The sequence below is a fragment of the Nestor notabilis genome, unplaced genomic scaffold (genome assembly GCF_000696875.1).
Source record: "Nestor notabilis isolate BGI_N333 unplaced genomic scaffold, ASM69687v1 scaffold12988, whole genome shotgun sequence".
In the NCBI taxonomy this organism is placed as follows: Eukaryota; Metazoa; Chordata; class Aves; order Psittaciformes; family Psittacidae; genus Nestor; species Nestor notabilis.
In genome coordinates, this window is record NW_009940644.1 from 1 (window position 1) to 23,082 (window position 23,082).

At 35.6% G+C, this 23,082-nt stretch overlaps 1 protein-coding gene across 1 annotated transcript; it reads right to left on the bottom strand.

Moving 5' to 3' along the window:
* Positions 1-362: 362 nt before the first annotated feature.
* LOC104399153 (dmX-like protein 2) lies at positions 363-20,508 on the bottom strand (the record flags this gene model as incomplete). Its single annotated transcript, XM_010020463.1, has 19 exons — positions 20,389-20,508; positions 18,595-18,666; positions 17,675-17,753; positions 16,915-17,068; positions 15,882-15,948; positions 14,892-15,070; positions 13,988-14,171; positions 12,850-13,024; positions 11,823-12,053; positions 10,449-10,726; positions 9,549-10,245; positions 7,988-8,109; positions 6,824-6,913; positions 5,337-5,454; positions 4,478-4,597; positions 3,768-3,995; positions 1,661-3,340; positions 1,265-1,375; positions 363-532 (listed from the first exon to the last, which is right to left on the bottom strand). Coding segments are annotated over exons 3-19 (4,635 nt in total), but the record flags the coding sequence as incomplete, so codon positions are not given.
* Between the last annotated feature and the right edge of the window lie 2,574 nt (positions 20,509-23,082).

A 23,082-nucleotide genomic window follows, 5' to 3' on the forward strand; every position in this document is an offset into this window, starting at 1 on the left:
AATAAAACCCACTACTGAATTCAAAGTGTAATTCTTGTTTAATATTGACTCTATCTCAAAACAAGATTCTTATTAGAGTACTTAATATGATCTTTAATATACTGTAGAATACTGGGGGGGAGGGAGGGAAATTAGGTGCTTCAGAAATGGTTTTACGCTAGATAAATTGTATTATATCTTACTATTGAATAATGAAATTTGTAAGCCAAGAGTGCCAACATCAGTTGGCACAGAAAAAACTAGTTATTATACCTCCTGGCTGGACTGGAGTACAAAGGAATCTGCTATATGCAAATTGCATAGTATCTGCTAAGGCATACCTAACACTATGTTAACTATAACATGTAAGCAGTAAAAAGTACCTTCTCAATGCACCTTCGGAGTGTATTGATATTCCTGACCCACCAACCAATACCCACAGCTCTTAATTCAGACCACTGAGGGTCTCCCTTCTGGATAGCAGGAATCATACTGATCAACTCCTCCTCAGCCTCAGAATGAAAAGCCCACGCAAAATGGCAAGTAGAAAGGCCTAAATGGTAACATAATAAAATTTAGAAGATTAAGCCTTGTTAATAAGAAAACGAAGTATGTCAGAGATCAAAGTGGGATCTCCAACTCAAGAGTTAGGTAGATCTGAGTGAGACTCTTAGAGCTGCAAAAGGAACAGCTGAAGTATCTTTTTACTTGCTAGAGATGTCCTCTCCTCAGTGCTTCTTCTGTCATTTCCTGGTACACCATTCATATACGTAGGAGACTTATATGGTGAAAGACTGAAGGAAAAATATTCTGCTATTGTAGAGGCAGACCTATTCTGTGCCAGAAAACTTTCTGTAACTGCTTTTATTTCCTGTATTTCACAACAGCATGTACTCAGATTGAGCAGGGAAAAAACCTGCTGTGATGAAAAAAGAAAATAATCTTTAAGGTAAGATAAAGCCATCCTTATGTAAAGCAATTGTCTTCATTATTCCAGCTGAAACAATATATACACAATTTGTCTGTTATCTAGTTGGAGAACTTATTCATGCCCGAAAGTGAATGGGACAAAATCTTTGTTCTGTTCTACTGGGTTTTTTGCTATTCACAGTGCATGCAAGGAAGCCTGTACTAAACCTATATGCAAAATAAGGGCCTTAATGAAATAGAGAGAATCTAAAGTGAACATGCAGATAATCTAAATATAATAATTGAATTAAAAAATAACCAGATGCTGTCAGCTCAAGTGGATCAAATGAAAGCAAAACTTCACTCTAACAATTACCTTGGTGAAGCAGCTGAACTCGATACAGAGGTGGGAGTGACGTCAGGAGGCAGGTGTGCAAGCGCATAGCCAACAAGTATCGTAAGCCACATTCGTCTAAAGTATCTCTTCCTGTGAAATATAAATGCTGATTTTTGAACATGCAAATGACTACAAGAGGCATATATACAACTTACCATATGCAGTGTGAGGGATGTATGTTTCTGAACTTGCTGAGAACCTGAACTACAAGTTACTATGTATGAAATATAAGTAGAGATGTATATTTAAGTTATTCTTTCTTGCTGTATCTAATCTGAATAACTGATACTAGCTTTGTTATCCCAAATACCCAAAGACTAAGTCTATCTTTGCTGAGAAGGACAAGAATGTTAATTCAATATGTCAGTTACTAACCTGAGTAATTCTTATCTCTGTTCTCATCTAGTTCAGTGCTTGTTGTGGCCACAGTGTCTGCCAAAGCTACAAGGAACATCTGCTCCAGTCGAGTGAGGCCTGGCAGACTTGAATGCATCAGGTGGCTTGACAGAACACTAGCATGTTCTCGGCCAAAGTAAGTCGGACCATACTGTGATAGATTAATAACTTTGGATTTACTCTCCCTCTTTTCAGGCTCAAAATCAATGAAGTCTTCAGTTGTAACAGACGGAATTTGGAATAGGTCTGAGTACTGATCTTCTGTTTTTCTCTTAGCATGATCTTCAGAGCCCTGAGGTATTTTAGAAGTTTCTTCAGAAACAAAAGTGGCATCTTGATCTGCAGCAAGCAACGCATACAGTGGCAATGGGGGAATTGAGTCTATCTCTGTGTAGTCTCGAGTACCATCTTTTCCAGCTGTGATGGTATCCTTTGCAGTACTACCACTTACACTTATGGTGCGAGAAAGATGGCGTTTAGGACCAGTTCCTTCTCCAGCTTCTGTGTCTTTAACAATTGCAACTTCTCCTGCAATACATTTAACTAAATGCGATAGAATGGCTTTGGCTCGGCGAACTTTACCCAGATCCATAAGTTCTAACAACTGGGTTGGATGATACTGGGGTAGAGTAGGTGAAAGAACATGAGCAGCTTCAAAAAGGCCACCATCCTGTATTACAGTTGGAGTGCCAAAAACATCATCCACAATACCTGCCCTATCAATTACACTGGTCTTCTTTGCTATCAGGCTTGTTTTGAGTGGATCTTGTGTTGTTGAGTCTTCAGTAGTAAAAACATCATTTTCTCCATCACCAAACCTGATAGCATGTTTCCACTGGGCATAAACATGCATTTCGCAGTCCATTCCCACTACCAGTATACCATCTCTCACCCAGGACAGAGAAACAGGCAGTGAAGGAGTGCCATCTACAGACGATACCAAATCAATTGATCTAAGCAACACCCACTTCGACTTTATACCTTGTTTTATGCTACCACCTAGTGGTAAAGTAATGACAGCTACTCCCTCTTTGCTGCTGGTTTGATCTGTTACAATTCCTGAAAGCCTTCCGTACATGTAGATGTTGGCACCAACTCCAACTGTCAATATATGTGAACCATCTTCTTTTGATACCCAGTCCAAATGCACCAAATGCTTGATACTAGGCACCAGGTATTTGTCTTTATTCAAAAAAGCATCTGATTTACTGTAAACAAATAAATTACTATCTACACTGACTCTTGAATCAAGTACGCTTCCAACCTTAACTAAATCATCCAGATGAATTGTCTGTTCCAAAACCCATTCTGATCCTCCTGTAGACTCACATTCAAGTATACAAACATGCATGGAAAATTCTTTGGAAACAAAACCATTATGCTGTATGGGTTGTTTGTATGCTACTGCAAGACGTCCTGTGTAAGAACAGCTAACGGCAACAGGCCTTCCTACAATGCTCACTGTACTGCTGTTGTCTTCTCCTTCATCATTCATTAAAGGCCATTTCCTCCAATGATATGTTTCCCTTTCTTCGTTTTTGCTGTTTAGGTCTGTCTCTACAGTACATCTCCAGAACCGCACTCTGTTGTCTGAACATGATGTTACTATCAGATAAGGTGCAAGGCAGACTGGGTATATTGATGAAGAGCTCAGGTGACCTGAAGTTAGAACATATTACGTATTTACTTTTAGTAACATAAAGTACAATGCCTCTATGAATAAAATGAAGCCTAAGAAGGGGAGGGAGGAGGGAGGACAGGAGAGAAATGAAGACGGACAAACAGAAGAAGGTATATGGGCATCAGGTAAAAAAAGTATTATATACCCAACATGCTAATATTGGCAGATGATATAAAGCAGGTATAAATTGTTCATTAATAAATTAAGACTAGAAGTTAAATTTCCAACCATTAGGGCAGTAAGTTTCAGGAACAGCTTCCCTATGGGGACTTGATATATTTATGGAAGGGTAACATGACATGGACACAATGATTTGAGAGAGCCTTTTTGGTCTGGTGTTCCCTGTATCAGTAAATCAGAATGCGATAGCCTGAGGACCTGGAGAGAAAAATATGTTACATTTACCTGCTGAAGGAGTTGCTCTTATTACTTCTACACCAGCAGGAAGATCCAGAGGTTGGCTATACACAAGTCTGGAGCTCAGAATGAGTTTACTAGCAGTCTGAAGATTAGCAATTGATGAAGATCGAGGAATAGGACTTATGCCAGGTGATACATTTGGAGAAGAAACCACAGTCTTCTGCACAGGTACGCTAAGCTTATTCTCTGGTGAAGGAGCTTCAGTTGGCTTTGCTGTATTAAAAAAATTGACAACAGTGTTAAAAAAAAACTGTTTAAGTAAGGCCAAGCCATAAACACCCTACGGTATCAGTTCTATTTTTAGCCATACTTAAGTTACACAGAAAATAATTATATGACGTGTGCAGGCTTTGTTACTTTTATTGCATACTATGACCATTCATCTTGGGATACCCATAACATTCTGAAATACCAAGAATTAAAAATAAAGAATCCAGTGCTTAAGTACATTACCCTATCAAGAAATTTTTACATTGCTATTGGTGTACAAGACAACCAGTGTTTGCAAGGACCCCTACTGCTACTACTGCATTGATAAAATTCTAAAGGTTCCTGACTTTGAGGTTTCTGCTCAACAAAGGCTTACCTGTCACCAGAGGTGACAATGTGTTTTGAAATGATCCACCAAGCTCTAAGTTTTATTTTAAAATAATATGAAAGAAATGTCTGTCTCTAAGAAAATTACAGTCACTCACCTAAACAGGCTTGCACAGATTTGAGATGAAGATGCCACATCTGAAGAACAGAGCAGCCATTACTATCTTTTTCAATTACTACTAGGTAGAACTTCTCTGAGAAAGGTGGTGGACGATACCCTGTAATTTAAACATCATTATCATGAACTTTACCTTCAACATAAAATATTTTCAATAACAGAAGACTCTAAAAATTATTTATACTAAAAACCCCATTTTCTTCTTTGAAAGAAATCGCTTAATTAGAAACAAAATATTCAAACAGTATGATTAATAACTTTTTTAACATTAATAACATTTGTTTGCTCATGGCTACAGAGCAATTACAAAAATAGATCGACTGACTTACAACCTGAGTACTAGTAGCAAATCTAATTTATCAGATATATTTGCCTTCCGGGTCAGTTTGAACTACCTCGCTACATTGTAAAAACTCTTTTCTACCTGCCTGCTTTCTTCCTTTTAAAGTTTTAAGTCTACTACCAAATCCCGAAGTTACTTTCTATTGTACTAACTTGGAAGTCAGATATGTTCATCTTATCACCTGGAACTACATATTGATGCAGAAAATACACTTCTGCTTTATTATGTACACATTTTTATATATAACATACAGCATTTTGAAAAACAGACTTTGTCATATAGATCAAAATGTTTCACTTTAAGCAAATTAGAATGCCTTTGTTTATTACCATTACCATGTAAACAACAACTCATAGCAGCAACCTGAAACAGCCATTTTAGTGAATTCTACAGATTTTAATAAAAGGGAAACTAACAGATGCTGGCTATTTCTGTATTCTTAAAAAACATTTCTAGTACCTGCATTTCATTCATATTGGCTATTTTTATGCTGTACCTTGTGACGGCTGGAAAAATATCTCAGTTTCCTTCCCTTCCACATCTTCCTTATGTGGTTTGTATCCCAAAATGAAGTCTTCTTGAAAGACATGAAGCAATTGTGTGTTTGAGCCACACTGAAATATTAGAGCAATAGTTATGCTTCCAGAACAATAAGGCAACATTTAGTACTAATGCAGTTATTTCTTTTGTGCATTCTAGCTACCGATGAGGATCACTTTCTTTTATGCTGTTGAAAGTTATTTTAATGCGTTTGAAAAAATGAATGTTTTCCTTTTATACTAAGAACAGCATATTCTAGAACCTATTGTTTGTATATGCAAATCATTTCACTGAGATCTACCCTGCTAGACAAATTCTGTAATAATGTTTTTGCCACTGTTATTGACAGATGCATTAGTACCTGATTGGTTTTTATTGCTTTAGGTATTGAATAAATGACAGTGGGAAAAACTCTTAAGACTTTTATCCCTTTTCAGTGGAAAGACATGTCTGCAGTGAACTGCTTAGGAAATCTAAAAAAGGGAACAAATTGCAGATTTTCCTTCTCTTGTGTATGTCAACAGCTGTCCTTCCTGACAGCAACAGATTTCCTTGCAGTACCTCTACCTCTCTACAAAGGAGGCTGCTGGCAGTGAAATCCTTTTCTGAAGGCAAGGAAAAACATGTCACCAAAGACAGAGATAGATAAGTTTTCATGCTGTAAAACACCCCCTTTTTCCAGAGAAACATGGAAAGAGAGTATTTTCTGTACTCATCTATAAAAATTCTAGATGAGTATTTTGTAAATTTGAACTTAAGATTGAAGATCCCATGTGATTAATACTTAAAAGCATGGAAATTTATTGACAAATAGAGAACTACTTCTTTATGTATGTCAAAAAGATCCAGACACTTAATTAAGAAATGGTAAAATGCTGTTTCCATGGGCTGCTTCCTAACAGAAAACAGCACTGGAACATGTCTGATCAAAATAACTGAGTAAAAGAACAAGGTATAACGCTGCTACCTCCTCACTGTTTAAAATGGATAGCTGTATTAGTCAGGAGAGACAGACAAAAAAAAAAGTAGCAATCCATGGCTACAATTCCTACATTTTGGAATAGTTAGGTCCAGTTTTTAGGTTGTTTGGGGTTTTTTTTTTTATGTTAATCTTTTTGTTTGGCTTGGAGGGGATTGTTTGGGGCTTTTTACCTTTAAATTATGATGGTTTGTAAACCAGTCTTTATTTAAGTTTTATTTTCATCAAGATTTATGATTAGAAAATATTGCTACCCTCTAACAATGGGTTTTGAGCTCCTAGCAGCTAGAAGAAAGTTGTCTGACTATAATGTTCAAGCTATCCTAATAGAAAAGTTAAAGGCAGTCATTATCACCATAGAGAAATGTCTTGTCTTGTCTCTTTTCAATTGATTAGGTTAATTAACAGACAGACCTACTAAACACCTTTACATAAAAACCTTAAAGAGTTAACTGTTTACTTACTTTGTTAGTTATTGCATCAAGTTCAATAATGCATCCTGGTCGAGCAGTAGATTGTTGGCTCACAATATTAAACACTTCCCCAATAAGTTTCTGGGAGAAAAAAAACCAAAACAAACTCTTAGAAGACTTAGTATATTTTTCCTTCAGACAGAAGGAAATTGCAGTCACTTACAATAAACTGATGCTTTAATTTTCCTTGTTGGCATAAACTATAACAGAGTTCTTACTTTTGTCACTTCAAAAGCATTTATAAAGACATTTGCACTGTTGTGTCTGCAGCTATTCATGGGGATAGTGCACCAGTTTTAAAGGGAAGTAAATGTTGTTTGCTTATTAAAGACTTACCCTTTAATAGCATAACTTGGTATCTGTGCCACGAGAAAGTCAAATATACTGCTCCACTTCTGTTTAAAGCTTCAGGTTTTGTCACAACATGTAAAACAAGTCAGTATAGCTTATACATAAACTGAAGGCTCTATTGATTTTTGCTGGAATGTTCACAATTATTGCTCTTGGCACAGATTCCTCAGACTGATCTGAATACTGATAGGCTCTACCTTGCTGGATAGCTTAGAAAATAACACAAAAATGGAAAAAAGGAAAGATGTGCTTCTTTATATGATAAGAGTGCAAAGTCAGGCTTTACTTTGCTTAAAGTTACAGAAATGAAATATTAAAAAGAGGGATGAAAAAATTGCTTATTAATGGAAAAATAAGACCTAATATTACCCTTGACAAAAACCTGCCAGTTCTCTCTTATCCCACCATATCTGCCCTTCCTCATACATAGATGTAGCTTTGGATACACCTAAGTCTTGCTCTTCTGTCTTCACCTTCTCACTTGCTCTGACTCCCCTTTTAAAAGAAAACAAAGAAAGAAATCCTGTTTTTCCTTTCCCTCCCTCCTACAGGCTGGGGAAGCATGTCAGGGAAATTTTCTTTCAGTGCAGCCACTTTTAGTAGTAATAACTGTGTTTCTGACTGTTGATGTTCAGAGAGAGATGCAAACCATACAATTATTTAAGGTATAGACATAAGATCGTATACACAGAATGGCACAAAAATTATACAGGACCAAGTGAAGACAAACTCCCCACTAAGGAGGGGAGTTACCTTAATTAGTTTTATTTTAATACTTTCAAAGCATTGCTACAGAAAACTTACAGATGATTCAGGGTCAGATAATTCATCTAGAAGTTTTCGTGCATCTACAACAGCTTGATAGAGTCTCAAATTTTTGCCATCAGATGCAACAAAGCAAGCACTAGCAGAGTTGCAGTATGTACCTAATAGAAAACACAAAAACTTCGTGGTTAAAAAAAGTGGCAGTGAAATGGCATTGGGTAATCTATCATGTTCCACTTCACTGTACCTGAATACGTTCTGAATATGTTTCTAACATAATTTCCATAAAGTATCTGAATTTTGAAATAACTCCCTTTCTGCTCATTTATGTAACTGAAACTCCTCATAAAAGTTGAATAATCTAAGCAGAACTCGTATCTTTACAAACATGGTTCACACATGCAAAAACCATTATGTAATACGCTGAAGTGTTGCCATTCCTTAAGGGAAGCAGGTAGTTATTTGTGTTTAGAAGACTGGGATTTAGATAGCACAGAATGTTACTATGTGAGCAGAAACAATAATTTATTTTTATTTTAAATAAAAGACATGTTACACACTTAACTATATTTATGATTTTTGAGGTTGTACAACATCTTTGACACCTATTTTATCATTGCAAAGGTCAGACTGGCCTTAGCATAATAAAATAACTTGGCATTGTTAATAGAAAACAATGTTACCTCCATCGCAAAAATGACATTTTTAGTACTGTATGCAAAGATGACTACTACTACAACAGCATCTTTGTGATAATTCAAAAATAAATATCTGAGTGGCTGAAGAGAGTAACAGTTGTAGAGACTATTTTGTCTTACCAGTACAGGAAACTGTTTTGCTAACTGCAGTAGAAAGCCCTAAAATACAAAACCTGAAGAATCATCCTAGGGCATTAGACATCAGATGTTGTACTGCCTGACCTCTGAAAAAGTTATGTGCAATTCTCTAAAGGTCATGTAGTCTGTTTCTTTAAAAATACTCTGTTCTGATGGAGCTTTTGTTAAACACTGATGGCCTGAAGAATTTGGGTATCGTTTCAGGATCTTCTAAGCAGAGTTTTTAGCCAGCACGTTAAAAGATTTTGATATTTTGTATCAAAATCACATCAAAATGTAAATTTTGGCTGAAAATCTTTCCCAATTATTCAGATGTTCAAGTCGGCTAAATAGTAGTTCTGTTCAACCCACTGCCTCCTGCAGCTGTATGTGGCCACCAACCCAGATGCCAAAGTTGTCAGAACATCTGCATTACCAATACTTATGGCAATGCAGAGAACACTCAGTGAAGCTGCCTAAAGGCAGCTGAGGAAAGGGATCATCTTGTTCTTTGTGAGAGTGATGATTGCTTACTCACACAAAGAAGTTACTGAATGTCAGCTGATTCACAGTAACTACAGGCACACTCAGATCAGATGAAATGTTCTGAAGTAGTTTAGCCTCAAATGAAATAAAAATACTTAATCTGCATAATACAAGGAAATTGATTAAAAGTTAATATAAATATACTCCAAATACAATAGTAATTTATTTTGACAAATTAATTCTCAATGACAATGACTCATAGTGTTAACTCTATATGGAAACATGCTAAGTATACTCACCAAGGCAATAGCTGGGAATAAGTGTTGGAAGCCAGGCTACGTTAGAGAAAGCGGAGGTATGAAGAGAGTTAATTCGTGCCAATTCAGATACTCCTCCAGTGTATGATAAAGGTCCTATAGGGTCTACACGCCACAAAATCAGCTCACTATAGATTGCATTTGGGTCATGGAATGTACGGGTTGCTGCATTTTTAAGCTGCTGCCTAGAAGAACCTTTCACATGTTTAATTGGATCAATTTTTCTGTTTATCGTATCAGAGTCCCAGGAACTGTCTGATTCAGGAGTTAATAGAGCATTATGATGAGAAGATGTTAGCAGTAATGGTAAAACAGAATGGCAAGCCAGATCGTTGAGATGAAAACGGTGACCGCAGTACCTAAATTTATGTGATACAGTTAGCACAGTAGTGAAAGCTGACTTATCAGCAAAAGTAACTGCCCACTGATTTAGAGAGCCATCTATATGTTTGGAAACCATCATTATTTTGGGAGAAATTATATTCACATTTCCACCATCCTGGTCAAAGCTTGATCCTTTATTTGCTAGAGTCTTATCTGGAAAGTCCATTGTCTTCTGATAGACAGCATTACTGTCATCTTTTACAAAGACAGGGCAAGCGTACATCATAATATTTTTGCTCAGGGAGCTAGCATCTCCTGATGGAAATGCAACAGGAATACTAGAAGCAAATGAAACCTAAAAAAAAAAAAAAAAAAAAGAGAAGAAAAAAGGAAAAAAAGAAAAGAATTAGAATTTAACACCACAGCTTAAGTCTGAATAAATATTAGCTGTTTCTCAGGAAGTACTTAAACTCATACCGATGTTCAGGTATAAAAGACAGGGCACAATGATTGTTGATTAAGATCATAAATAATAAAACATTTTCAAACATACAATACCTGAACTTGCCGAAAGATGCCTGGAGTGTATTCATCTAAGTATTTCACATGCCACACCAAAAAGGTACCATCAATGGGGTGGATAGTAAAAAGCATATCTGGATTTCTGTTCCATTCGGTTACGAGCAACTCAATTTTCTGATCTAATAAAACTGTTGGAAGAGGCATGCACGGGCCTGTTAGTAGAGATGTTTTGGGGCTTCCTTCTCTTTCTCCATCTTCATGTTCTGAAGAGCCTGTACCAGTCCCTGTCTCTGATTCCCTGTCCATAGACAAGTCTGCAACAGAAAAGAAATGCGCCATTTTATGCATTACAAACATTTCCTTATCAGTTTCTATTCAAAACAACACAATATTTTTTATCTGTTAAGAGTAATGTCTGATAAGAATCTGCATTGAGAGTAGAAACATCTTTCTTTGCAGAAAAACGTGAGGCTCTGGCCCTGACTATTTCTTCTAACTGTACAATACAAGTAATAGTAAATATAACCACACAAATTCAGATACTTTAGAGTAATGCCTGCAAAAGATGATTCTGGTCAACTATATAAACCCACACACTTCATATGAGTGCTGGTTTCAAATTAATGTGGGTGGTTGTTTGTATTTAATGTTTGTGGTTGTATATATTCTAAATACATTCATCACAGTGATCACTGATAAACTAGTATGTATTGCATATTCAGTAAGAATTATCATACACTTAACTGCTGCATTGGTACCCTATATTTTAAGAACCTAAGCATTATAAATAACAAAATATATCATTAGTTTACTGTCTCAAATTGGTCTTACTGGTTTCTGTAAACATATTTTTATTTTTACTCATGCTTACTGGCCAAGTGACCCTCCACAGCAATGTAAGGTATTTCTGGATATGTCTTCACCATTAATTTCGAAATAGCCTCTTTGTTGCTTTGTGACCAGCTACAGTTGGCATCACTACATGATCTAAAGCTTAAGATTTAAATCTTACCAGTACTGGAAACACTGCAGTTGCATTAAAATGGAGCTATGTCCAACCCTACTTAAAGCTTGCCATAAATTGGTTTGTCATTACTGACAATCAGTAAGGTAAAGAGAGAACAGGTCTTAGTCATGATTTCATAGCTCAGTGGAATATATTCAAAATGGAAATGAAAGACAAAAGTTACCTTTCTTTTTCACTGTGTATGTCACTATTGCATTCCAACAGAGTACATAATTGCATTTTTCATGCCTACAGTTAGAGCACTCAAAATGTCAGCTGTAAATGTCTATTTCAGGTTAGTGATGTTAGCACTTTCATTCTTTTGTGTAGTAAATAAATGCATTAATTATTGCATTAATGCACTTCAAAATAATTCTTGTGCTACATATCTCAATATTACTAACCATGATCTAATTTCATATGTAAACCTTTCTCTTTTTCTTCCATTTCTTCTTCCTTTTCAGCCTGAACATCAAAATCTTGTTCTACTTGTTCAGAAATTTTTCTTAGATGCTGCATAAATACTTCAATAGAGGATGTAAAATTAAATTCTTTATTATTCAACCAGTGAACAACGAAGCCTCCATTTCCTTCATCTATATTAAAAGCCGTTCCAGCCAAGACTGATGGAATATCTGTGGACATTTTTAAACAAACAAAAAAAGCTATATATTAAACTGCTCACCTTTAAAATATATACACACACATACACGCAGATTTCTTAAGACATATAGGTTATTTTAAGTAGAACCTAAAAATTATTAATAATTTGTGCCCGTAAGATCAGAAAAGGTAGGATACAGATCAAGTTTTTACATGCAATTGTAATTAAAAAAATTTATAAGATATTTTAAAGTCAGTAAATTTACATGAAAATTAATTCTTAAGTGAATGGTAAATGATACTCAACAGTTCTAACTCCGCACTTTCATACATTTCAGTGTTGTCATTTCACATACAGATTTTAGGTAACTAACATGATTGCTCTTTAGTCTTTCAATTGTTTATAATATTCTGCATTATTCTATAAAAGCAGCTGGTTTCCTGCAAAAAAAAAATCTGGTACAGCCTTTTTTTTATTCACTATCTATTCTGTACAGTGCAAATACTCTATTCATCATTTACCATTGCCTCCCAAACCACATCAATCTAACACCAAGCAGACATGCAATTTAGGTTTCTTTTGCTTTCTAATATACAAAGATGAATTTAATTGGCTTTTAGAAGTTCTGAAGGTATTCAGAATAAATTTGACCTCATTTGTCTTACAAAACTCTATAAGAAATAATAGGCTTGTGAAATAAGTCTTCCTACAAATTCCCTGTATTCAATTAGGTAAAGAATGTGCATCTGTCTCCTCTCCCCCCCTTGCTTTTTTTCATTTTGTGTAAATATATTATTACAGATTAATAAATGGTTATAATATTTCACCTGTATTAGGGTTGATGCTTGCTGCTATGTGGAAGTGACCAAGCGCATTTGCGTGATGTGAAATGTGACGCTGAACTTCGTGGGTACCCTGTTGATCTGGCAATACATCTGTGTGAGTAACAAGAACTGAAGATCTCCTTTGTCCTTTTCTCATATTTTTCAACTCGTGAATTGTCTGGTATATTTATAAAACAAAAAAAGAAAATAAATTAAACTGTAAAGTAAAAATTCACACTTCTGTAAAGCCTAAAGCTTTTTAACTTCCTTCTACCTAAGACATGAAGACTAATTTCAAAAGGATTACTTTAAATAGATTTCAGTAGATTAGTAACACTTCTGTACATCAGTTCTAGCTATAGGCAAAGCTCTTCGAACAGTCTTCTGAAAGTTATGTTAAAATCTGCTCCAACAACACCACAAAAATACTATTTTGTGTAACTTTCATAAACAAGATGATAACAATCTAAAAGCAGTAATATTTGCAATGTAATTTTATAATGAATTATTTTTGTGTAACTGAAAATTGCTGAGAGCACAACTGACTGAACAGCCCAAAGCATATTTGGTTCCATTTTCCCTATTTGTTGATAGTCATGACATATAAGTAGAAACTTCATCAGATTGTAATAGTCTACAAATGAGTAGTGGGGTGTTTGTGGTTTTGTTTTGTTTTCTTGTTTTTATATTGATACGTTTTCTCTTACTGTAAACTTAATAGACTTGATATAACTGCCATTGAAATTTAGCGACCCGTAGCACCACTTTTTGGAAATGCAGTTATCAAATAAGATGACTAAAAAATTAAAAGATTTTATTTACTGCTTTCTCTGTTTCTATAATTACAGACTTTCAGAGCCAATCACAATGAAACTAACACTATTCCATATTAAATATTGTCTCATCACTATTAGCTATAGAAAAAGTAGATTGAGTTTTAAGAACAAGAACTTGGGTGCAGAGTTGCTAAGTCTGACTTCTTCATTGTTTAGTAACAAACTTCAAAAACTGATATGTAGTAATTCAGACTACTTTTATCCTTATAAGAACTAGATAATACACATTCATGGAGTTCTACATCCTTTAAGCATTTAAATTTTAAGAATCTTGAAATAAAAAAGTGACAAGTATTTACTTGTACCTCTAGTGCATGCTGTATCCTGTCCTTTTGCTTTCCAGATTGAGAGACAGTGCTACTAATGCTGGAAGTGCTGGTTTCACAGATCTGCTCACCAAGAAGAGTATCTTCTGGTAACAATGTCTCTGCCCACAGCCGACAGACGCCATCAAGACAAGATGTGAGTAACACATTACAGACCAAACCCCTAACAATAGACATATCAAGGTTACTGCCCAATGTAATTAAATTAGCTATATGGACACAGAGGAAATTATGGGAGAGTAGTTATTGTTTCATCCAAATTTCTGCCTCTCTGCTAACTAAAGGTTTTATATCAGTAGTGATTTCTGGCATGCTGGTAAACCCATAACTGGATTTGGCAAAGCCCATATTCATTGTTGGCAAAAGTGCATGTGAACGTGGAATGATTATTATTTGGTAAATGCAACAGTTATTATAAAACTGCAGTTACCAAACTGCCTAAACTATCTGACTTGCTGGACTATGTGAAGAATGCGTAATTTTTACTAAATAACTAAAAATGAAATTGAACAACTAATTAATAACCAGTATATACAATACAAAATAACTTACTAAATGCTAACCATTTAAACAAGTATTTTATTTCCAATGTCATAGCACCAACTGGTGAAGACAAAGCTTTACATTCATGCTTCCTGGTATAACTTGAGACAGCACTAAAGTTTAGACCATATTTTAGAATAAATCTCACCTGTTAACATGACTATCACTATTGTACTAGGTAATACAAAAGCTTATGGAAGGATGTTCATATGTTTTATTTCCTGAAAGTATAAGCGGAGAAGTCTAAACATGTTCTTGATGGCCAAACTTCAACCAGCGTGTTAAAAGAACACTTGCTCAAAGCCTTGCCTGGGTTTTTGTAAAAAGAAAACTTTCGAACCTGGGCATGTACTTGCTAATGTTACGCCATGAAAATCCTGTCACTGCTCGAGGATGCGCCAAATAAACAAATGAGAAGTTGACAACCCCTGAGCTTTTTTTCTTTTCTTCGTTCTCTTGGGGCAGAAGAGATGACTTCCAACCAGTCATAGGATACCAAACCTTTAAAAGGCAGTCATTCTAGGTAAAGCAATAAAAAGCCATGGGGTTAGCTAGCTATAATTAAAAATATCACAACAATAAAGTCCCAAATAATAAGGAAACTGCTGTTCTGGTACTTTTTGCAGTTTTTCAGACAACCCATTTCTGAGACCACTTATTTCATTGATGGTCATCCTGGAATAAGTTACAGGACTGAAAAAATATTCTGCTGGCAATACTCCATTCCTATAAGGATTTTTTAATTCCAGTCCAGTTGGCCCCCTACTTTTCTCTTGGTTCACTGTCCATTTTCTGCTTAGCACATATGCATTCTTAAAATGCCATGTCCATTTCCCTGCAAAGATAGAAGCCAGAAATAGGCTGCTACTCACACTACAATATTAAACTCATTACCAGTCAGTTTCTCCAATGAGACAACTCATGTTGGTTCCCATGCACAGGAAGCCTGACTTTCATGGAAAGCCAGTACCTACTGAGTACTGGCACTGAGTGGAGGAGCAGATGTATACTACAACCTTACCCTCCGCCACCACAACCTGTGCTACCTTCCTGGTTTAAATGGCTGGGCACCACTGACGTAATTAATTGAAAAAAAGGTGAAATGCTGAAACAGCAATACTACTAATTGAAAACTTAACTTGAATAGCAATTTGACAAAAAATACTGCAAACTGAAATAGAAGTTAAGATCTGATAATTGAACCCAGAATTCACTAAATAGAAAATATTTTCTAATTTATGCACTGAGCTGTACAAATTATCAGTACATATTATCAAACAAATAAAAAACATTGCAATCACTTATTTAATTATTCTTTTTTTGTCCTTACTTTCCCAGCTGTTGCAAAATATTCACCATCAGGAGACCATGCCATCAAATGTACTGATACTGCAGTCCTAAAGAATACAAGAGTAAAGTTTTAAGTTGTAAGTAAAGTCTATTTATTCCATAGTATTATTCCATATGTATTCAGTTGATTAAATATTACTGTTCATTATTTAAATGAAATGTATTAGTGTTTTATAGTTATTGCTTTAAGCATACTTTAGAAATGGCAGAAGCATAAGAAGTATTTTCTACAATGAAACAAAATATTTAGTATTTTCAAAATTTTACAGAACAACAGCTCACAAAATACATTGTTTTAAGTATGGCAAGCCTAGGCTAGATCCAATGAGATCACAGGAGTGAAGTTTGTCCCACCTACTCCTTTACTCCCAGTGAAGACAAATAGTACAAAGAAATGAAAGTGAAGATCTTCTAGATAAATTTGTGATACTATTTGTCTGTGACTACAGTTTATGAGTCTGCTGCCTGAAAGAGGAAAGTAGCCTATACAGTGCTTTGTGGTAACAAAATCTAAAATGGCTTTAAAAAAGTCGGTAGAAAACAAGTTCATAGGCAGCTGCTTCCCAAATCTGCATGTATATATATAGAAATGGCTGATCATGAAGCAATTCCGTAACATGGATCTCAAATAGAACTGGGTAAAAAGTTTCAGGACCCTCTGGCTGACATTCAAAAAGCAGTTGTCATCTTTGTCAGTGCAGCATATCTGCCTGCTACTGCTCCTCCGTTCGGCCTTATCCAATACCTCAACACTACTTTCAAAGAAAACAGGGACAATTTTGATACATTGCCAGTGCTACCGTTTGGGTAAGCCTTTGACTAGCTTGTCTAGTGATAGGTCACTTGCAAAAGTGAGGAATTTTTATCTGGAGTAACTTACATAATTTGGATATTTTTATGGTATTTTAAGCTGATTTAAAAGGACATTTTAAAATATGGGTTTGGAAAGAAGATAGGGTTGATAAATGAGGTGGCACTGCAATTTGTCTTAAAATAAAAATTATCTCACTCACTTGCACTGCCAGACACATTTCCAGTCATTTAGAACTGGGAGAACTTTATCATCTTTGACCTGATTGTCAGGATCATCATCATTTTCTTCTAGAATGTCACTAGATGGAGGGGCCCACAATTGCAAAAAGTCAGTTGCTGTCAGCAGCCTGTTACCTGAAAGTGAGTAATATCAAAGCTGTGAAGGCAAGATGATGCAGGTATATTGAAAGATTAAGTCTGTCATCATATTTTGCTCAGAATTATTCAAAACAGGTTGAAACCTCAACTTCATAAAGTCCGTTTTAAACATGATAGGGTATTCAATCATATTATATAGGTGCTTTTATTTAAACATTTTGAATTTATAATATGTTTTAAGTAAGAACATCAGGGTTTTTTTGGTGACTTCAAATGATAAATCATATTAAAAAATCAATGTTACATCTCAAATATGCATCTTATAAAGATCTGTGACCAGGAACATTGCTGATTTTAATTGTGATAAAATTATGTCTAAATGATTATTTATGGTAATTTAAGTCAGTTAACAACTTAGCACTGTGATTCCCAAACTTAAGATCTTGCATAAGAGAGTCAAACACTTGACACAGCATCTTCACTAATGTTAAATGTAGCCTCGCATTTTATGCAACACTGCCTGAGAACAGATAATCTGAAATTTCCATATTCATGCTCTCACTTTACTACAATAACAACAGTTTGTGTACAAGTTCTCCTAACTACAAATGTTGAACAAATACTTCACAAACTTCACATTACCTTGAGGATCCCATGCCAGGTTATAAGTCATAGAACTGAGGAAGAATTGGCCAGTTTTAAGCCACTGACACTTTAGTTGCTGTAGTTTAAAAACAATAAAGGATTAATTCTCACATCAACGGCAAAATACAAAGGTATTGGTATTTCATACTTTCCCTATGAAATTGCTATTAAGCCTATTGCAAAAACATTCAGGACCCCATGGCAGATGGCTGAATCTAGTTTTAATAACTTTGTTAATGGCTTTATAAAAATTATAGTGCTCTATGAACCAGCTCAGGACCTGCAGAGATGTAAATATATCTGTAGACTACTTTAGCTAGGTCATATATTTATTACAGTATAAAGGATGGCAGTATAGATGGAACAAAGACTGTGAAACCTGCTTGAGAATCACAGAATAGTTGGGGTTGGAAAGGACCTTAAGATCATCCAGTTCCAACCCCCGCTGCCATGGGAAGGGATGCCTCACACTAGACTATGTCACTCAAGACTCTGTCCAGCCTGGCCTTCAACACTGCCAAGGATGGAACATTTACCATACCAAGAACATACTTAATGCTTGAGTGCTCAGCCGTGGCTGTGCACTTAATACAAGCCTGGGTACATGTATATAAGTCTAAGTCATATTTCTGTACCACAAATCTGATGACCTCTTCAAGCTATAGAATCACACACATGTCACCGTGTCATTCTACTATGAGATTAAAAGAACAAGATGTTATTGTGAACTTAGCAGATGTACAGACCCCAGTTTGATTCATGCAGTGGAAGACTTTACACACCCAATTTTATTATGGATGGTGGAAAATGTTTATCCATTAGTCTTTGGTGTGCCAGTGTAATTTAATAACTGGCAGACAGACTTTTGCCTCTTCTAAGAGCCTAAACCAAATTTCAATCAAGAAATACATACTTACACTATTTCTTTTATGAGAATTTATACCAAGTGGTTCAAAAATGCAAACAGCATTTCCATATGATGCTGCAATCTGGAAAGAAAAAAGTAAAGCTGAAGACTCAAACTGTAAGGTTAGGAGATAAGCATACCCACTCGTCGGTATTCCAGAACAGCTAAAGAATTTTTAGTACCTCTTCTATGTGTCATTTTTCAAGAAAAGTAAAATTAATACAAGTGTCATTAATTATGTTATATGTATACTTTCTTAAAGAAGGTGAGAAATACATCCTTCTGAAAAAGCCTATCTTTAAGATTTTAACACTAAGTAGGGAAGACATCTTGTTCAGTGGGATAAACACTGTCAATCAAATCTAAAACATTCTTCTAGGGTAATTACTGTTAATGCATAAGGGAAAGCTGATCACTACTTCTGTCTACTTCACAGCTAACTAATAAATTAATTATTAGTGACAGGGTCTCTGTGTTCCCAGATTCCATTTTGTATCACTGAATAATAATTATGAGAAACAGGAAGAAATGTAATTCTATTTTGAATACTTAAGTATGTTTTGAGGGGAGACAAATGGTAAATGGAAAAACTGAAGTACTTGCAGCACTGAACCCCTCAATTTCTTTTACTCACTTATTTCACAAAAACCTCCATACACAAAACAATCTTTATTAGGAATCTGTCTGGTCGAGTTGCTAATACTCATGTGCTTATGAGTACTTTTGACTATCTTTAAAATCCCTTTCTCTTCCTTAAAAGACTGTCTCAGCTCTTCCCACTCAGGATCTGGTTTCTTCAATACAGAAATGATGTAAAAGTTTCAAAATATTTATTATGAAATCTTGTTTCCTCTTCAGGGCAGGGGAAGGAGGAATCAACAACACATTCCTACAGAAAAGAACAGTCTTTGAGTTCAGAGTCCTGAATGCAGAACACCCAGGGGGTCACGGTGATCTTGCAAGGTCCACCTGTGCACCTGGAATCTCTCTTCCAGTCCTACTGGGACTGCCTGGCTGCAGCACAGGCGCCTTGCCAACTAAACCTGCCCAAACCCTAACTAGGGCTTTCTCAATACTGCAACTAATTTTTAACTAGCTAATATTAGTAGGCAGTGACAACTGCCAAACAAAATTTGCTCAGTGCACTACCATAACTCATAGTTTTTCCCAGCAATGTGAACTGTCTCTTTAGCATTGTTTAGGGATTAAAAATAAAATGACATAGCCAGTCAAGTGGCCTCGCAGTTATGACTGCTCATACTGTAGCACTCCTAAACACATTAAACATGCCTAAGGTTTTCTGAAAGATAAAGTATTTCCAATTCATTATTTTGCAGGACACAAACACCCACTCACGCATATGCATGTATATATATATGTATACATGAATATTTATCCGTATCTTCTTTAGCTAGATGAAAGTATACAACAGTGGAGACAGTAACAGTCATTTCAGTACCATTCCAGTTCTGATACTATACTGTAACTAATACATATTTCCACATTTTGTTAGACCTGTTATCGCAGGTCCTGGAAAGGAATAAAACCCATTGTTACAAAATGTCTACTCTCTCCCTTCCCACCCCCACCCCCCCCAAAAAAGAAAACTTGCTATGAAATTGAAACAATTCTGTGAGTAACACAAACCTCAAAGTGTTACTTGAGGTTACAGATCAGTAAAATCAGATCTTTGCCATGAAAGCAGCTCATTAGCAACATTAATGTATTATGTTGCTGTTCAATTATTTCATTTAGAATATTCCATTTAAAAAAAACTGCTATAGAAATTTATTAAAATCCTTACCCTGCCTTGTTGCTGGGAGCACTCCACGCAACTGACCTGGATATTTCCATGTTTAGCACCAGGAATAATTTGCACACATTCGAAGTCATCTGCCAGAATAACAATATCACAACCAGAGCCATATGCCTGAAATATTTTAAAAATAAATACAAATAAAAAATCAATTTAAAAAGCTGAATACGGATTAAACAAGTTTGAGAGCTCTGTGAAAATCGCCATTGCAACAAGATGTTACTATGTAGCACTGACAGAATATGCAACAAGTTAAAACAATGTAGCAAAAGAGGGCTTAAATCACTGCAAACAAAACCAGTAAAAAATGCAAACAAAGCTTCAAACTTACTCTAGAACGCAAGCTCTGTTTGTACTTTCATTTGTTTTGTGGAATTTTTTTTTCTGGGTTTTAGTTGTTTGGGTTTTATTCTCCCTTCTAATTCTTGTTGCCTCTTAAAACAAGGCAGCCAAGAGTCTACTGTTCAGGTGGACTTACTGAATTCGCATATAAATTTCTTAAATATGTGTGCCTCCCACTTTTTTTTTAAGAATAAGTTATAGAACAATGATAGCTTGCAGCTATTGGGAGAATAAATTATATATATCTGCCTGCCAACCTTCACCTGTCCTAGTGTGTCAGAGTACTCTAAAAAGTTAATCACTCCAGATGATCTGTTCCATGGACTCCCACATTCAAGCACAGAAATCCTCTCTAGCATCTGTCTACCAATAAGCCTTTCTAAAGTAAACATTTATAGCTACAAGTCTGCTTCCTTAAAGTAAGTTTTCCACCGATTCCAATACAGTAGGCAGAAATTTTACAAGAGATGAATTAAGCAGAGGGTGCAAGTCCTTGACAGTCAATTTCAGATAGCATAAAATTACTTTGACAATTTAACTTGTGCCCTGCTTCTTTCACAGGGGAATTTCCAAATTCCCAAGTCCTAGCCCTCACCTTGAAAGTCAATCAGTTTAAAGGCTACTTGTATTATTTTTGAGAAGTGGATGAGAAATTGTATTTCTATAGATTTACACGATCAATGCCCATTGATGTGTACATGAAGAGAATGATGCAAGATAGCCACTGGAACTAGAATGCACAATTTAGGTCTCATGACCTTCTATGTCTACTTCTAATCCTCCTGGGAAGGAGCAACAAGTGAGAAAGTCTGAAGAAAAAGGCTTAATTTAGTTAAAGGTACAGTCACTGCTAGAACCAAGAAAAGAACAGCAATACAAGCAATGAAGCAGAAACTCAGGCCTCGGAAATTAACACACCATACATTGCACAAAAAAAATTGAAAACTGTTCAAAACATAGATTGTCTAAAGGATTTCCAAGGTCATCTCATAAAAGCAAAGTGAGACAGTGTTGTCTGAGTCCTCAAGCCCACAGCCATTGTTCTGGGAAGGTCTGAGGAACTGATACTAGAATTTTTCACAGTGTAAGCAGAAGAGGGGAAAAAACCCAATTGCCAAAAGAGGGAGATTATCTATGTAATAGAATATCCTAGCTCCCTGATGATTAGGCTTTGCAATTATTAGATCCAACTGGAAGGGAATAAGTTGTAATTAAAATGGAATAGGATTATTTCCAGGAAGAAAGATGGGATTCTGGCATTGAACAGAAAGTCTTTTCATTTTCTTGTTTTTCTAATTTTTTAGTATTGTAATTTGGTGCAAAACAAACTCCATCAGTGGTGTGGAATGCTGGACAGGACAGCAAATATACACAAGTATGAAGGAAAATGATGGAACCCAGGATGTCCATAAGCAGACAGGAAAATAAAAGCAGGTGGTCTTGTTCCAATAATTTATTTAGAATTTTAATGTTCAAAAGCAACTGATACTCCTATTTATTTGAAAGGGTGAACAATCAAAACAGCAAAGAGTTTTAAGACCTTTTTCTCAATAGTCTGTCTCAAGCTACTAATACAAACCTGCTAAAAGACATGATTTAAATTGTTATCTAATACAGTAAAAAAAGGTACAGATCTACTTCAAAAAAGGTCTTAAACCTTTCTGATAACTATCTTTTCACTGTCAGTGTTGATAACTTGACTGGCAAATTTCAAACTAAACTAAAAATAATTTACCTCTAGTTGCAATCCTGTTAGCAGGGGATATGGATGTGTGTCTCAGAAATTACATAGGCAAAGGAAGAGACTTCTCAACTTTAATTGGCTTATGCTTACTATTCTTAAACATGCATGTTTCTATGTCTGTGTATAGTTGGTAACACATGAAACAAAATACCCAACTATGTCTGTTGACTCTGTCAGGCAAAACAATTCAATATCTTCCTTTTAAAACATTTTAGTTTCTCTCCTGTTCCTTATATACACTTTGTATTACAGTGACAAAGCAGTATTTTTTTTCTGGCTAATTATACTATTTAGCACATTTTTACAAAGTTAAGTAAAAATATGGTTGCAAACTAGAAGTGTGGTTTACAGTAGTTTCTTTTTTCTTTTTCTTTTTAAAGAATGATTGAGATGCAAAGATCTCTTTCCTAACTGAACTTTTATTACTGTCACCCATATCCCTCCTACTCTTCGCCTGTGTTTGGCACTGCACCAGCAAGTGACTCAGCACACCTAAGTGTCATGCCAACAGAGGATCCAGTCTGTTAGGGAGCTTAGTCAGAACGCATTTCCAACAGTAGGGTATCAGCCTTCAGCAAGTGCAGTCTCTTGGTTCT